This window comes from Entelurus aequoreus, linkage group LG09 (genome assembly GCF_033978785.1).
Source record: "Entelurus aequoreus isolate RoL-2023_Sb linkage group LG09, RoL_Eaeq_v1.1, whole genome shotgun sequence".
NCBI classification, from domain to species: Eukaryota; Metazoa; Chordata; class Actinopteri; order Syngnathiformes; family Syngnathidae; genus Entelurus; species Entelurus aequoreus.
In genome coordinates, this window is record NC_084739.1 from 37574610 (window position 1) to 37593349 (window position 18740).

The 18740-nt window shown below is 40.1% G+C and overlaps 2 protein-coding genes across 6 annotated transcripts in view; both read left to right on the forward strand.

Annotated features, from left to right (window-relative positions):
- The window catches only part of pik3ap1 (phosphoinositide-3-kinase adaptor protein 1), a 132891-nt gene extending 119618 nt beyond the window's left edge, over window positions 1–13273 (forward strand). Inside the window, exons 15-20 of one of the 2 annotated variants that reach the window (XM_062058691.1) lie at window positions 2664–2857; window positions 4455–4518; window positions 4597–4767; window positions 7373–7443; window positions 7611–7708; window positions 11738–13272. In XM_062058691.1, the coding sequence (XP_061914675.1) occupies window positions 2664–2857; window positions 4455–4518; window positions 4597–4767; window positions 7373–7443; window positions 7611–7708; window positions 11738–11855 (716 nt within the window). In that variant the 3' untranslated portion in view covers window positions 11856–13272. Of the gene's footprint in view, window positions 1–2663; window positions 2858–4454; window positions 4519–4596; window positions 4768–7372; window positions 7444–7610; window positions 7709–11737 lie in introns of both variants that reach the window. The other variant, XM_062058690.1, reaches the window with a different exon arrangement.
- Window positions 13274–14311: 1038 nt separating this feature from the next.
- LOC133657403 (sorbin and SH3 domain-containing protein 1) overlaps window positions 14312–18740 on the forward strand; it is a 140528-nt gene continuing 136099 nt past the window's right edge. For all 4 annotated transcript variants that reach the window (XM_062058696.1, XM_062058692.1, XM_062058694.1 and 1 more), the window contains exon 1: window positions 14312–14427. The gene's annotated coding sequence lies outside the window, so the exon portion shown is untranslated. The remainder of the gene's footprint in view (window positions 14428–18740) is intronic.

Here is an 18740-nt window from a genome sequence, read left to right on the forward strand (position 1 = left end):
AGTGTCTCATCTAAGCAGGCGTAGAAGGTCTCTTTTACTTCGTCTTCAGAGTCTAAAGTAGGGGCATAGGCGCTGATAACTGTTGCCATCTGGTTGTTGGTGAGCACCAGACGGACAGTCATGAGACGTTCACTAATCCCCACGGGAAGTTCAGAGAGGTGACTAACAAGCTGGTTTCTGATGGCAAATCCAACCCCATGGATTCTGGGCTCATCAGAGGCTTTTCCTTTCCAGAAGAAAGTGTAGCCACCCTTTTCCTCCTTCAGTTGTCCTTCGTCTGCACGTCGGGTTTCGGAAAGTGCAGCTATGTCTATCCGGCATCTCTGCAGTTCCCTGGCAATGATCGCAGTTCTCCTCTCTGGTCTGTCGCTGGCCGTATTATCCATCATTGTGCGTACATTCCACGCTCCAAAATTCATATTTCGTGTTTTTCGACCGCATATGGTGATCCCTCTGGATGCGGTAGTCCAGTCGGGAGGTTAGAGGCAGGCTATTTTTAGGGCACCTTTTCTAGCCCCTTCCCCAGGTGGGGTGAGCAGAGTGGATCCTAAAGAGGACTGCTCAGTCGTGAGTGTAGCTGCCGAAGGGCTCTTTCTGCCTCATTCCAAGAGCCCAGCGACTGAATCTTGCACCCACCGCCTTATGTGCCAGTTTTTGACTGGAGGCTTCCAGATCTCACAATCCTACCCCCGTCGCCATTCGCTGGTCGCCATAGGACTTAATCCGGGATGTTAGGGTGGATTCCCTATATGGAGGACGCCTGTGCGTGGAATCTTTTAATGTGGGGAGACTGGTGCACGGTCAGCCACCACACAGTCCTTGGCATTGAGCGGGCCAGGGTCCAGTGGCATGGAGACCAAGACGACTGGGGACCCGTCTTTGCTGCAGCCTTCATCCGCCTTCCCAGCCGTTGTGGTGCATTCCGCTGCCGCCATCTTCCGCCTGGTCCACCGTTGAGGCGGTTTTCACTATTCGCCCATAGCTGGGGTTATTTACCCATAGCTGGGACAGGGGTTGACTGGGCACCAGGGCATGTCCACACACCGGTGGGCCTGCATGCCCCGTCTCTGGGGCCCCCTGCTGCTCCGAGATCCCGTACAACTTAGCCTGGAACCGCGAGGTTCCAGTTACCGTGTGTGGCCACGAGGAGGCATGTACGAGTCTTGACAATGGAGAGGCTATGTACCGGCTGAGGAGGCTTGAAACACTATATGCAACATTATAGGCTGGGGCGATATGGCCTAAAAAAATAAATCTCCATTTTTTTATTTTTTTTTACAAAAATTCACTTTTTACAAAATTTTTTCGATTTGTTTCAAATGACAAATGTCAAAGATAATTCAAAACACGTTTTTATTTGAATTGATCAAAAAATAGTAGTATGAAATGACACTGCATACACTGCATTTTACTCTTAGCAAAATTATAATTTGAATGATGTTGTAATTTTTGACCAGATATAAATTGTGCTTATTATGGAATCATTTTCAAAGAACTAAATTAAGAACTTCCTCTGGAAAGCAATACTTCTCTCTTGAATAAAATACAAAAATGTTGCATTGCACATTGCATGCAAATAAATATCAATCCCAACATTTAGATTAATAACTTAAAACTTCTGTCTTGAATAAATACTTATGTAAGTAAAATGTCCCGTGACCTCAAAAGGGACAAGCGGTAGAAAATGGATGGATGGATAAGTAAAATGTAGTATTGTTCATTATATGCACATGAATAATCGAGTAAAACATTCAGAGAACTATAGTTTAGTAAGTTGATAAACACAGGCTTTTTCATACACACATCTTGGCGGTGCGACTCGTCCAGTGTGTACGCTGCCTTCCACCACAGTAAGTACTTTTTAGACGGCGTTTGTTTGTTGTTACGGTCTTGTTCGCCTCGTAAACAGTTGCATTTCCCGCACTCAACTGGAGCCTTCATTTTCAGATGCAGGAATGTTTTATGCTGCTGCCTTTTCAACACAAACTTTGCAGCATTTGTTCCAAGGCTGTTGCCCCAAAACCGAACTACTGACAACACTTTTCTTTTCTTTGGAATAAACGTCTCGCTCTTGTTAGCGTCAGCATCAGCCATGTTTTGCTAGGTGTGTGAATCTCTGCTAAGGAGGCTACGTAAGACCCATTGGGTTGAGTTTTATCTTGTCCTGATGTGGGATCTGAGCCTAGGATGTCGTTGTGGCTTGTGCAGCCCTTTGAGACACTCGTGATTAAGGGCTATATAAATAAACTTTGATTGATTGATTGATTGATTGATTAAAGTTCCCGGAGGGCAAAAAGTATGAGCAAGAGGAGAGAAACTTTTTTTTTTTTTTTTTTTAATCGTCTAATTTATCAATAAAATCGTCTAATTTATCAATAAAATCAATATATAACCAAATAATAACATGGCTGTATGTATACTTTTGACCCAGCAGATGTGGTCACATTTTCAGTAGACCCATAATAAATTTATAAAAGAACCAAACTTCATGAGTGTTTTTTGTGACCAACAAGAATGCGCTCCAATCACTCTATCACAAAAAAATAAAACTTGTAGAAATGTTTGGAAACTCAAGACAGCCATGCCATTATGTCCTTTACAAGTGTATGTAAACTTTTGACCACGACTGTAGTATATAAACATATGCATTTACATACCTGCAGCTCAGCCTACATTAGACACCCCCACAACGGTTTATGATGCATTTGCTGGGATGAAGACACCTGGACAGAGGCAGCTCATAACATTGCAGGAGAGGGTCAAGGTGGGCGAGATCACCGTGGATGAAGCTGTCTCAGCTTTCAAAGCTTGGAAGTTGGACAATGAGAGCAGGGCCAGCTCCATACGTTACCAGCAGGTGAAGATATGAATTTGCTTGCCACGTGCAGTGCTTAAAGGCCTACTGAAATGAATTTTTTTTATTCAAACGGGGATAGCAGATCTATTCTATGTGTCATACTTGATCATTTCGCGATATTGCCATATTTTTGCTGAAAGGATTTAGTATAGAACAACGACGATAAAGATTGCAACTTTTGGTATCTGATAAAAAAAAGGCTTGCCCCTACCGGAAGTAGCGTGACGTAGTCAGTTGAACATATACGCAAAGTTCCCTATTGTTTACAATGATGGCCGCATGAAGTGAGAGAGATTCGGACCGAGAAAGCGACAATTTCCCCATTAATTTGAGCGAGAATGAAAGATTTGTGGATGAGTAAAGTGCAAGTGAAGGACTAGTGGGGAGTTGAAGCTATTCAGATAGGGAAGATGCTGTGAGAGCCGGGGGTGACCTGATATTCAGCTGGGAATGACTACAACAGTAAATAAACACAAGACATATATATACTCTATTAGCCACAACACAACCAGGCTTATATTTAATATGCCACAAATTAATCCTGCATAAAAACACCTGCGTGTTTGTTATGCTAGCTCCTAGCTCCTCTGCTAGCTCCTAGCTCCATAGAACACGCCAATACAATTCAAACACCTGATCAACACACACAATCACTCAGCCCAAAAGACCGTTCACCTAACCCAAGGTTCATAAAGCTTGTATATTTTTAAAAAGTTACGTACGTGACGCGCACGTACGGTACGGTACGTGTTATGCTAGCTCCTAGCTCCTATGCTAGCTCCTAGTTCCATAGAACACGCCAATACAATTCAAACACCTGATCAACACACACAATCACTCAGCCCAAAAGACCGTTCACCTAACCCAAGGTTCATAAAGCTTATATATTTTAAAAAAGTTACGTACATACGCAAAAAAAAGTTGCGCACATACGGTCAAGCGATCAAATGTTTAGAAGCCAAAGCTGCATACTCACAGTAGCACGTCTGCGCCTTTGTCATCCAAATCAAAGTAATCCTGGTAAGAGTCTGTGTTGTCCCAGTTCTCTACAGGCGTCTGTGTATCGAAGTCAAAAGTCCTCCTGGTTAGAGTCTCTGTTATCCGAGTTCTTCCATCTTGACTGCATCTTTCGGGAATGTAAACAAAGAAGCGCCGGCTGTGTACTGTTGTGGCTGACTACGTTCGAAAAATACGTCCATTTCGCACCGACAACTTTCTTCTTTGCTTGCTTAGCTTCCTTCTCCATAATGCAATGAACATGATTGAAACAGATTCACGAACACAGATGTCCAGAATACTGTGGAATTATGAAATGAAAACAGAGCTTTTTTGTATTGGCTTCAATGTGGAAGGCATACCCGTGTTCGCCGGTCTACGTCACGCGCATACGTCATCCTCAGAGGCGTTTCGAACCGGAAGTTTAGCGGCAAATTTAAAATGTCACTTTATAAGTTAACCCGGCCGTATTGGCATGTGTTATAATGTTAAGATTTCATCATTGATATATAAACTATCAGACTGCGTGGTCGGTAGTAGTGGGTTTCAGTAGGCCTTTAAATATGCAATTACATGTTTGATGTGTTCTTTTTTTCCTCAGGATAACTTGAAAAGATTAAGACAGAGCATCAACAGACGTCACAATGAGAGAGGAAAGGATCTTGGTAAATATATGCTGTGTCTTTATGTGGAGTAGAAGGACAAAATACTACAGATTGAACATTTCATGTCTGTCCTATCAGACTATGAGATCAGTGCTCCACTGCAGAGAAACTCCTTTTGGGGGTCCACTGTGACATATGAGTGTGCTGTTTATGATGGAGCTCCCAGAGTGGGGCCTCCATCCTCCTCCAACTCAGCTCAGTTCATCCAAAGAGGCAGCTGGAAGACGGGAAGCACCTCCAGCACATCTAGTGAGTCTGACTGTTTTTTTTTAAATATCTTATCAAGCTGCATTGGAGGGGCATAATGTTAAAAAGTATGTCTGTAATTCAGTGCAGTTCTCCACTCACGCAAACTACAATACAAAGAGAATAATAATACCACAATAATTTGATACATCATTGTCATTGGCGATTACTCTAAGACTGTAAGGGAAGCTCAGCTTCCCCTAAAATATATTTTAAAAAGTGGGTGACTAAATATGCGCTAGAATGCCTTAACTTTTGTTCAGCTGGAGCGACTTTCTTCTCATTCATCGTGGTAACGTCAAAGTGTTGAAGCCGAGCGTCCATTGACTTTAATGGAGGAGCATAGAGTGGGTCGTTTCACTGCAGCCAAACTAGACAATCATGGGATAAATGCTCAGCTTTATCTTGCTCAAGGACACTCAGCGTTTCTGGAAGTTTATGATAAGTGGGCTGGCCTGAGTGTCTGCAGGATGACTGAATGATTTGTCTGAGGCTGAATCCTTTTTTGACGCGCTATGCAAAATCCCTATTAAAACAAGGCATGTTTTAATAGGGATGTGGAAAATTTTACAATCCTGTAAGTGACGTTTTCTTTGTAAAATCCAGCACCTTAAAATATTTTATCCGCTATTTGAGACTGTATTCGTGTTCAGAGAATAGCTGAAAAAAAGCTTCTCCCACTTGAAAGACCAGCAGCTGCAACAGATCATTGTCGGGGAAGAGGTGGTGCATATTTGTATGATGTGATCAGTGAGTGTATGATTGACAAATAGAGGTAAGATGTGTCGCAGGGCTACACAGTTAATTGAGTTTTAATCACCGTCACGATTTTAACTAAACCCTGATTGAATGAGGGGGATCGTCAGCGATATCAACATTTGAAGAACTGTTTCCAGTGCATATCAAATCAAGCCCTTCACAGCCACAGCGGTAAAAAAGTAACACCGGCTTGTCTTGAAGCCCCCGCTCATACCAGAAGCCATAGTGTACTGTATGGGCACAGAGCTCCATGACCACATCGTCTTGTGGCAAGGAATTGAAAAACGTTTCCAGGGCTGCTGCAGCCAGTAGCCTCGTTTCACGTTTGTGGAGTCATCTGTGTACATTAAAGAGGGGAACTGCACTTTTTGTGAAATGTTGTCTATCATTCACAATCCTTATACAAGACAAGAACACATATGTTTTATTTTTTTTATGAATTCTAACTCATAAATCAGGGTGTCCAACCTGTGAGTTACATGCGGCCCACCGGAATCTTTAGTTCGCCCTGCGAAACATCATGAGCTTAGCATGGCCCGCGGGGTTTTTCATAGTTCCTTTAAGTATCTAACAGTCTGAGTGTTGCATATTTTCCATCATCTTGTGGACAGTGTGAGTATATCAGGTCAATGACCATTAACTGTGCAATAAAGTGGCAACAGTACGGCACAGCAAAATTCCCCCCCAAAAGTGCAGTTCCCCTTTAAGGACCGCACTGTGGTATTAGATGGCGACAGTGTGGACACCTGCACAACATGCTGTTTTACATATCTCCTTGGAGTCGAACGAGCAGGACTAACATCTAACCATCGTGCTAGAGTCTGGAAACACTTTTTCAGTGGAGTGCTAACATTTCTTGCTGGTGTTCAGGTGGGACGTGCCACTCATTTAAATATATGGATAATGTTTACTTAGCCTGTTAGAAAATGTCATTACAAATTACATGATGACATCACCCCCCAAACCCCAACATTATGTTTTTCCAACATAAAGAATAATCATGATAATAACTCCTATAATATATTCCATCCATCCATTTTCTACCACTTGTCCCTATGATATTTCATATTTATTTATATTTTTGTGAATGTTATGTTACTTGTATTTTACTGTACTTCAAATTAACTGAACTGTGACTTTAATACTTAATACTTGATGTTGTGATGGTGCATCTGGAATGATGCAGACACACATTACATCGCATCCCAGAGTGCACTATCAGCATTCTAAAGGTAGGTTTTGTTGTCTATATTCCGATTTTATATTACAGAAAGTGTGTTACATATTATATATGTGTAATGCTTGGTCAACAACATTGCAAAACACCACAGGTTGGAGAACGTGGTAACATAAAGGTGTAGGGAAATGAGTGTGTCCATGGGCACAGCCGATCTATGCAAAATCCCTATTAAAACAAGGCAATCTGCACCACTTTTTGCACTCGTTATGAATTGTATATGCAGTCTTAGTAGATCACACGCAAGACGCTCACTAATAGTACAAGCAATTTTATAGTTTGCACATTCTATTTGGTACGTGTTAATAAGATCTTAGTTGATCAGGCCCATTATCTTCATAAAAAAAATTAGTTTGAACTTTTACATCAATATGATAGATTTTTCATGCTTAGCCCCAATATGCTTCTCATTCTGCTGATAGACACATTGCACAACCATGTCTTTTTTGTAACATTCAGCTATTTCTCTCCATATTTGGTGAAGTGTTCTTGTTCAAAGACTTGACCATCGACACAAGCAACAATTAAACCTCAGATGATCTGTTTTGTGTTCAAGTAAACATTGTATCATATGCATGTTCGAAATAAACTGAAACTGAACTGAACTTTTAGGTACTGAGAGCAACCGACTTAGCACACACAGCAACTTAAGCTACAGCAGTGGGATAGAGCCTGATTTGGAGGTGAGAAAAATCCTGGTCTGTTAACATCATCTCTTTCATGCGATGTACTAATATTTTACAGTAAGATGTTATAGTTGTTGACTATCTCTAACTTAAATGGACCATATGTATATTGAAATGATTTAGCTTAGAGAAATTACAGAAGGAAGTATGTTGTTTTGTCCAAGGACTCTTTAGAAAACCTCCCGACTCCAACTCGACCTCCACGGATTTCCGATACTGCTCCACTAACGCCACCCAGAATTCCTCCACGCAATCCACAAAGGTCAGTCTGTGTATGAGTAACGCAAGAACAGAAAAAACAATTTTATAGTTTACAAAACAATATGTCATTGGCTACTAGAAATCTATCACAATTCAGGAGCAGAATGTAGTCACTGATTTGTGTTATGGTTCACTGGGAGTGGGTTTTGTGCCGGTCTGAATGGTTCTAAGATGAATAGATGTCCACAATATTTAAATATTTGCTTAAGCTTGTTACCCTCACGAGCACATACTGTATACAATAAACATGCCATATAATTGATGCGATTCCTCCTCCTGCGGTTCATTAATCCAAACTGCACATTATAACAGAATGACTCAAAATAATCTACAAATTCAGGAATGTTTCAGCAATATGGCAGTGTACAAAGAAGTGAAGGCCAAAACCTGAATGCTGTTTGAGCAAATGCTGGTGGGGAAATTGAAGGAAGGGGAAATCGCGCCCAATCTGGCATGTGTCAAAAACGTGAAATCAAACGCAACCATGTTTCGATACTTTTGTTGCACGAGACGTCACGTTCGGTTGCAGACTCAGCACAGACTCGAGCACTCGAATAAGACATGCCGAATCCAAATAATCAGTCCTCCTGACGTATGCTTTATTGCTTATCATTTGCTAAATTTATTCATAGACCAACTGCAGGAGTAATTCTGTGATAATAATATGATGAGGCAACAGTTACAATCAGCACTCTCAGGCCACCTCAGATGTGGCTCACAATGAAAAGAAGTTAGACACCCTGACTCTTAACTAATCGCAAGTCAAGACCCCAACATACTTCAATATATTTTACATCTCCAATATTTTTCAGTTTGGGGATCTCGATGGAAAAGTTTGACATATAGGCTCCTACTCGCAGTCTGTGTTCTCATATTGGAAGGGAGCCTGCAGATTCCCCTTAGGCCCCTTCTACACTAAGCCGGATAAGGTTATCCAGGGTAAATCCCACCTAACCTTATCCATGTCCACACACAACAATGCAAACGTATAAGACGTCCTCCCCCCTCTGTCCACCGGCGCAACGCGACCTAGTATGCATGCGCGAAAACATGCGCGCGTCATAGTCACCTTTGTCCTGGAAGTGTATCCTTACTGTGTTTCAATGTAGCCTATTGCCACATTTCTTTTAACAGTAAACCTTGCTTGCCTCACCATCAGCAGCTGTTGTAGTGAATCACACCTGAGCCATCATACATGAATCACATCTTTAATAGACGTGTGAAAGTAAACAATGTGATAAAGAACCTTTTACAACAACCGACAGGACACTGTGCTTGTAGGCTGAAATTGGCGGTCGTACTTGATGGCCACAACCACTTCATGGCTTCACAATCGTTATGGAGTACAAAAATAGACGTTGAGTAATCGCTTGACATACATCGCGGACAATAACTGATAGTCTGCTTTGCCAGTCCAAATGTATTTGTTATTTTTAGTAGTCTTCCCTTGTCCACGGGAGCCCGCATTGTCGCTGTCTCTCCTTCGACAAATGGACAAAGTTTTTCACTAATTAGAATCACAGCTGACCTGGACATTCGAAAGTTGTCTTGCCGTTCCTCTGACACAACACACTCAATGACAAACATATCCCACCAGGCTGCCGTTCTTCCAGGGCTTATCCAAAACCATCACTCAACATTGTATTGTTGCCGTCTGAGATGTGTTGTATCCGAAATAGCTGCAATTGCACGTTTCCTTCTCTTAAGGCAGTGGTTCTTAACCTTGTTGGAGGTACCGAACCCCACCAGTTTCATATGCGCATTCACCGAACCCTTATTTAGTGAAAAATAAAATGTTTTATTGTTTTCCAATTCAAGACAAAGTGATATGTTTTTGGTAACACTTTAGTATGGGGAACATATTCTAAGTAACAAAGACTTAATTTAGAGTTATTTGGTTAGGGTTAGGGTTAGAGCAGGGGTGGGCAATTAATTTTTACCGGGGGCCGCATGAGCAACCCGAGCACTGCTGGAGGGCCACATCGACAATATTTCAATTAAATTTTGCTCAATATTATTTTTGATATATACCGTAAGATAAATAATAATAATAATAATAATAATAATTAATAATAATAGTAATACTTCAACATAGTGTGTGTAACAGCATTCCATGACTAATATAAATAAATTAACATTAATAATAAATGACAGTAAAATAAGCACACGTATGACTGAGGAGTCATAGTGTAACTTTGTGTGGTGTTTGAGTTGTCCGACTTTTTGTGTGGCCATAAACGCACCAGTGGTTTAGTGCTATGCGTGTTGGTGACAGATGACAAGTTGGTTTTGGCCTGGTTTGTACGGCAGAAAATGACTAGTTTTTCGAGATAGAATTGTTTTACTCATGTTTTTGGTGTGGTTATGTCCGAATATAAACAGTTTTGCTCAATAAAGTGATCGATATAATTCCTGTCCTCGAAGCATCTCGATAGACGTTACAATAATTGAACGGTGTTCAATTGAACGGTGTTGACGAACACCGTTAGGGCCGCTTGTTGTCACTGTCACTCAAAGTTGCATTGCAAAATTACATAGAATAAATATGTTTATTTTGTTTAGAATTCAGATGAGATTTGATTTGGTGCGCGGCATATACTTGCTGCGCGCAGCGGACGCTTGAGCAGTACGCAATTGCGCAGGCACGCACCTGAGAGGGAACGTTGCTTTGCAGTCCATGTCTTGTTGGAAACACGCCATTCCTCATCAACTTTTCTCTTTTTAGCGTCTCGGGTGTAAACCGTGCATCACTTGTCGCTGTGCACCTTCACTCGCAGGTTACACACGGACACACGCCCATAAATAATACTTTTCAAAATAAAAGCAGCACAGTTGTATTGCGCGCACGACGTAGATGTTTTTTCTACTTTATTTTGTAATTAATGATTGCAGCTGTTCACATTCACTCACAATCACGCACACGCATACGTCCACACGGAAGTCATACAAATAACGATTTTCAAAACAAAAGCAGCACCGTTGTATTGCACAATCAACATAGATACTTTTTTAAATTTATTTTGTAATTTATAATTGGCCTCACGCGGGCCGGACAGGGACGCACAAAGGGCCGGATGCGGCCCGCGGGCCGCAGAATGCCCAGGTCTGGGTTAGAGGGTTAGGGCCAGGGTTAGAGGGTTAGGGTTATAATAAGGCCATGCCGAATAAGGCATTAATAAGTACTTAATAATGACTAGTTAAGAGCCAATATGTTACTAATTTGCATGTTAATAAGCAACTAATTAATGGTGAATAAATATGTTCCCCATACTAAAATGCTACCATGTTTTTTTACTGGTGCACAAAATGAACCGTGCATGAACATCACCTTGTTCAAACAACAAAACCAACACAGTGCATAAACTCACAACAAATTACACACCTGCAAATCTGTCTGACTTCTGCTGTTGCCGTATCCATAATACGCCGATAGGGAGAAGTTTTTATTTACACGATGAGTCGGGTGTGTTTTGACCTCCGCCGAACCCCTGAGGCCGACTCACCGAACCCCTAGGGTTCGATCAAACCCAGGTTAAGAACCACTGTCTTAAGGTATTCATGTGTGATTTCCAAAAGCGCCTGTACATGTACAAGAAGGAGAAACACGCCTCCATCTTTCTAGTGGTTGCCGCCGAGTTACCGAACGGGTTGTTATGAAGCTGGCTGTGGCGCGTTCTTTCTGACATCGCTTCCTGTGTGGGGCGCTGTCTTTCTGGCGTCACTTCCTCTCCGAACTCAGTTTGTAAACGATCCATACAAAGCTAAGAGCCGGAAATTCAAGAAATACACGGCACACTTACCCATGTAAAAAAATATCCAAGAAGGAGAACCTTAAACGATGGTTTAGTGTGACTGACACGATGCTTAGGCTAAATAATTATTTGTTTAAGGGGTTATCCGGCTTAGTGTAGACATGGCCTTGGAAACCCAAGCAACCACAGAGAGAACATGCTTACACACACTATACACATACTGTATATTGTCAGCCAGCAGGTATTCATTTAATAACAAGCATTGTTGTGTCTTATAGGGTTTCAGATAACAAGTTGCATGAGCGCTACATCTCTTACCCAACTCGAGCACCTCCTCAAAGACCTCCTCAAAGACACACAAACTCTGCTCCTCCTGTCCCACGTCGTCAGCGGTGATGTGCAACAAGGCCTGTGTCTAATCTGAGTTTTCTTCGTGTGTGTTGCAGAGATGCATACATTGGAATGATGGACAAACGTAAACACACAAAATATTTAATAAAAAGCATAGAATATAATCCCTTTACTGTCCTTGTCAGGGCTAAATGGCATCCGTCAGTGCAGTACAAATTAAAAACAATACCTAAAATTAATAATAACCATATACTGTATGTGTCTACTTTACAGCACAAACACACACACACACACACACACACTTACAATCAAATATATTGCGTTCATTTTTCATTTCAAGAGTAAGTATGCGGAAACAGAAACAATTTAGATAGTGATTTTAATTTATTCTAAATAATGAACCAAAATAATTAAAATACAATGTGAGATGTGTGACACAATATGATTGCTGTTGTTTTGTCATTTTATCACATGTGGACTCATATTGTATCTCTCCATATTAGATTTCATCAAACTCACACGTACCGTACATAAAAATAAAACATGTTAAATGAGGGTATCTTGTCTCCTCCAACTTTTTTAACATGGTGCAAAATTAACTTTGATCAGGTGATGGCGCTCCAGAGTCACTTTTTGTACTTTCCTCATTTGAATCTCCCAGTTCAAAGTAGGAACATCAATGCTTCATGTTGACATGTTGTATTGAACCATTGAAAGAATGCCCTCGCCCCCAGTTGTCAATCGTAAACAGGGGCGCCGGAAAGGGGGGGTGAAGGAGACGGATTCTAGGGGCCCATGATGGAGGGGGGCCCAGAGAGGCCCCTAATGATGATGAAATTATAATACAGAAAAAATAATGTCAACTGTGATGCTGTTCTTCTTTCAAAAATATGGTAATGATAGTCAAAAACAGGCCCGGCCCTAACCAATCTGGCGCCCTAGGCAAGATTTTAGGTGGCGCCCCCCACATCGGCAGTGTGTATATACTCACAAGAAACCGAATAGCTTTGTCTTTTACCTTTTTTTTTACTTAAAGAAAGCAAATTAACAATCAGAATAGTTACCAAGATAAAAAAAAATATGGATAAATAAATGAATACAAAAAATAAAAAATGAATATATGAAATACAATATTTTTTACATACATAAACACAAAATAAAACGTGTAAACAAGTTGCATAAAATAAATTAAAAATACAATATAAATAAGGCACTGCACAAAACAAGATATCAAACCAGTATGACATTAACAACTATATTACAAAAAAATGGGATTCTACAGAGTTCTCTATTTGTGCTTTTTAATATTGCATTAACTAGAATGACTTACAAATTACTGTACACCAGGGAGTACTGTAATTACCTAACGTTACATTATTATTTTCCATAACAATTTAGCCCCCTCCACAATATTAACCCGACGTTAAAACAGAACTAGCTATTTATTGATTAGCAATTGCCGAATCATGTAACATTAGCTTAATGCTAAAAAGCCAGGTTACTATCACATTCTGTAACAGACAAATAATTTCATGTAGGCTAACGTTACCTACCTGCTACCTCTGTCTTTTTCTCGTTTCTCCTCTTTTTTTCTCTTTTTTCTTCCCTGGGCACCTGACAGTTTTGGCCGTTTTGACATCTTGTGTTGATTTTTTTATGTGGTGACGTCCAAAAAGAGTCATGATACGGGAAGGGAGGTGGCACACCGTGCCGGGGGAGGGGGGGCGTAATGTTGTAACAAATAATATTTCTATTAAATAGGCTTTACTTTGCATTTTAATTAACGTGGGATTATTTTATGTATTTAGAAATAATAGTTGTTTTTTTTTTGTTTTTTTCCTCCAACATTTGTGGCACTGGCGTGGCGCCCCCTGATGGACGGCGCCCTTAGCATTTGCCTATACGGCCTATGCCACGGGCCGGCCCTGGTCAAAAATACAATTAAAATGCATAACTGTATGTAAAATAGCATCAAAAAATGTTGCTGCTGTGTTGGGGGCCCTGTAAAGATTCTTTTCATGGGGCCCAAAATCCCTAGCGGCGCCCCTGCATGTAAACAACCCAGAACTTTTATTTTCTACAGTTTATATGCGAACCAGAGTTGGCGGAAGTGTAGCCACTTTGGACATTGCGGTAGGAAATTTCAAGTTAAAACTACTATTTGCAAACACAATGCAGAACACGTACCTAGAGTTTGTATTTCAGCACATACACCTACATACATTTGTTAAATATGCTGTATTGTATTATTGTAGACACGGGTTACGTTATATTTTCACTGATTTTTTTCCCAAATAAATATATACAGGCTCTTAATGTGAAGGCAAGTTGTCTTTGCTGACAGGTCGACAGTAGTCTTTGTTGAGTGCGCGCGCGTGTGTGTGTGTGTGTGTGTGTGTAAGTGTGTTTGTGTGTGTGTGTGTGTGTGTGTGTGTGTGTGTGTGTGTGTGTGTGTGTGTGTGTGTGTGTGTGTGTGTGTGTGTGTGTGTGTGTGTGTGTGTGTGTGTGTGTGTGTGTGTGTGTGTGCTGACAGGACGCTGGTAGACAGAAGCCATCAGGTCCCAGTGAAGAAGACCACACGAGCATCACAACACTGGATTATTACCAGCAAACACCGGTAAGCACGTGTCTCATTATTGCTAATATTATTGCTGACTGTTTTGTTACCTCTTTTTTAAAATATTATAATAATTCCCTTTCGCCTCATCAGTGTCACCGCTGACGTTGTTGTACTAAATTGTCGTCAATGTAGCAATTACCAGGCATCCGATAAATGTCAACTCAGCAGATTTCCTCCAAGCAAAGCCAACAGGGTTTTATTTAGCGTCCCAGGGCAGGTTGCTGCTGTCGGGTCTTTGACTGCAGTAAAGACAAATGTGCACACAGTGGAGCAGAAGTGCCGCATGCCCTTGACTTGATTGCTATATGTAGAAGATAAAGGATATTGCAGATATGCCTGCACCTTAATTGTCTTTTAAATCAGGAGTCCCCCAATCTTTTTTTGCACCAGGGACAGGTGTAATGCAGGCATTATTTTCACGGACAGGTGTGTGGCAGATAAATACAGCACAAATAAGTGCATGGAAAATACAACTCACCAGGGGCGTCACTAGCTTTTAAGGACAGGGGGGGCTTAGCCCCCAGGAGATGCACAGGATGCGCGCGAACGTAGCGCATGAGCACAAAACTTCACAAACGGCTAACAAAGACTTATAAATTAATCATTGTTATCATTATTATTTCAGTGGGTTTATTTTCAATCTGTGTTCAGTACAACAACAAACATGGGTTTGCACGGTGACATTTTGTTTACAGCATCAACAAGAAACAATGACTTGCATGATCCTTCAAGATACACTGAAACACAATGAAAATCATGGCATTAGCCTCTATGTTATTCATTCACAACATAGAGGCTAATGCCACCTCTTTAGCTCACAATACAATAATTGTTTGTTCCCAAATATTTTGAAGTTGCACAGATTAAATTTTGGGCACATATGTGACTAAAATGGTTGTAAATTCAAGCCCTGGAAATATTACTTAATTACTTGAATTAAAGTAATATCTGGATCGGGATCATTTGGCTTGTATATAATATATTTATATATATATATTATGGCAAGCCGTTAAGGAAATTAAATATATATGGAAGTCTGAATAGAAATGAGAAAGGTTTATATATACTGTAAATAAGAAAGACTTAGAGTCCGTCTGCTGATCTGAAAAAGAACCAAAGCTGTCAAAGAGCTGAGGGACCATCTTTAAAGTGCAATGCTGAAACAAATAATGCAAACAATACAATGTAACTTCCAGGGCTTGAGATTAACGTAGTCCCGTCGTGCACGGGACGAAATTAAATGCTCCCCGGGACGATGGCGTTTAACAATTTTTTTTCTTTTTCTTTTTATGTATTTATTCATTTTACATTTTATGTTAAATGTCTTGGTTTTTCCACCCTCTGAAAATCCTATGAATTGTTTAACAAGCCATCCTATAATAATACAACAGCTATTAATGTAACAATACAATAAAACAAATATATTTAATGATGTTTTTTTTCATTATCTTAACAATAGGCTAATGTATAATACACACAAAACTTAAAAACAAAATTATTTACAATTGCAGACACAAGGTTCTTGTTCTGCAGTGCTGTGTGCTAATGTGCTTCGTACACCTGCAGGACCGCAAGCAAGGTCGCAGAGAAAATGCGGACTGGATTTGAGTGATGTGGGCATTTTCTATATGAACAAGTCCAAGGACCGCAAGCAAGGTCGCAGAGAAAATGCGGACTGGATTTTGAGTGATGTGGGCATTTTCTATATGAACAACTCGAATGGATTGGATACCGACGCACTAAAGGGGCTCTCTACCTTACACTATGAAGTGAGGGGAAACTGAGTGAATAATGACAGGTTATATGATTATTTATTTCAACTCATATTCGGGCCACTTTATAATGAATATGTCGGCATGTATTTGCAAAACAAATCTAAAAAAAAAATTTTTTTATTTTTTTATTTATTTTTTTAACACCAAATTATTTAGGGGGGCTTAAGAACCTACTGATCTCAGGGCGGACACTCTAACCACAATGTTGTTTCAACGTTGCATTTGTGTTGTAGAATTTTGATTGGGAAATGACCAAAATTCAATGGTCAAATCAACATCAGAACCCGACATTAAATAAACCTTGTCAAAAAGCATGTTGTTTCAACATTATGTTTGAGTTGCTCAATGTCAGGACTAGGGCTGTACGGTATACCGGTATTAGTATAGTACCGCGATACTAATGAATCATATTCGGTACTATACCGCCTCTGAAAAGTACCGGTCTGCATTTTTGGCATCACAACATCTTCTTTCGTTTTTTTTCAACTTATAATATGTTTATAAACTCAGGGCACATGAGTACTTTGAATATGACCAATGTATGATCCTGTAACTACTTGGTATCGGATTGATACCTAAATGTGTGGTATCATCCAAAACTAATGTAAAGTATCAAACAACAGAAGAATAGAACCTTTATTTAACCAGATAAGAAAACCCATTGAGATCAAGATCTCTTTCACAATGGTGACCTGGCCAAGAGGTCAACAGCACATGTCACAGAGCAGTTTCAAAAATAATACATTAAGACATACATTTTAAAATACATAAGAGAACTGTAAAACAACAGAGATTTACATCTTTAAAAACACAGGCACTGTGCAAACGTCTCTCGCTGTTTGTCCCTCAGGACAGAACGGAAGGCTCCAAATGGAAGTAGTTCTGTAAGTTTCAGTTTCGTCTGCAATGCATTCCATGCCATAGGGGCAGCAATGCCAAAAGCTCTTTTGCCAAATTCAGTCCGTACATGAGGAACAGTTAAAACATACAAATTGTTAGAACGTAATGCGTAAGAGCTGCTTTTTCTTTGTAACAGAGTACACAAGTATGGAGGTATTAAACCTAAAAGAGCCTTATAAATGATAGTCAGCCAATGTGTGTATCTGCGTGCACTCAATGAAGATACGTCTGACTTCATATACAGGTGACAGTGGTGGGTGAGACTACGACAGCCAGTAACAAATCTTAGTGCTGAATGAAAAACAGTGTCCATGGACTGGAGGCATTTAGATGAAGCACTAAAATAAAGCACGTCTCCGTAATCAATTACAGGCAAGATAGTTGCTGTCACCAATTTCTTTCTGACTTTAAGAGAGAAGCAGTTTTTATTTCTAAAAAAGAAACCAAGCTTTACCCTAAGCTTAGAGACCAATTTGTTAATATGGGCTTTAAATGAAAGCTCCTGATCAAGAGTAAAACCCAAGTACTTGTAATTTAAGACCTGCTCTATAGGGTTTCCATTTGATGTTACAATATTTGGAATATTTTCCAATAGCACCCTTGTATGAGAAAAAACCATTACCTTGCTTTTATCTGTATTTAAAACCAATTCAAGATCAAATAAGCGAGCCTGGATGACATCAAAAGCAGCTTGTAAAAACTCAAAAGCTGAGTGATGGAGGTTGAACAGCAATAAATAATGGTGTCGTCTGCATAAAAATGGTACATTGCATTTGACAAATTATTACAAAGATTATTTATGTAGATAGAAAATAAAATGGGCCCCAGCACTGAGCCTTGTGGAACGCCTTTGGTAATGTCCAGTAATGAAGAGGTGGTCCCAGCCACCTGTACACGTTGTGTTCTGCTGGAGAGATAGTCTGTGAACCAAGCAGCTGCATTTTTAGATAATCCAACGTGATGAAGGGCTTGAATTAACAGACTGTGGTCTACTGTGTCAAATGCTTTTGACAAATCAATAAATAGGGCGACACAATATTTCTTGCAGTCTACAGCCTCGATTAAATCATTGAGGACCTTAAGAGCAGCTGTAATAGTGCTATGCTGTTTTCTAAAACCAGATTGAAATGGAGATAAAATATTGTTTGATTCTAAAAAATCCTCTAGCTGGTGACTGATGATCTTCTCAAACAATTTTGCTAAAATGCATAATTTAGAAATTGGTCTGTAATTATTTATATTTGTGGGTTCACCCCCTTTTAGGCCAATTTCCAGATTTTTGGAATGCTTTTACTTGTTAGACTTAGGTTAAAAATATGCGAGAGAGGCTCAGCAACAAAATCAGCAGCCAATTTTAAGAAAAAGGGTTCAATTTGGTCAGGTCCTGCTGCTTTAGTTGTGTCCAGGCTCTTTAGTGCACTGTTTACCTCGGATACTGATACAGGTGTGAACTCAAAAGTGCAGGTACTGCGTCTATTTACAGCCTGTGGTGTATTTGGTATATTAACATTAGCTAAACCAACATTTGACAATTGAGGATTCAACGACTCAAACAAGGATCCGGCAGAAACAAAATACTCATTAAAACAATTTGATATAGTTGTCTTATCAGACAAAGTACCAGATTGAGTAATT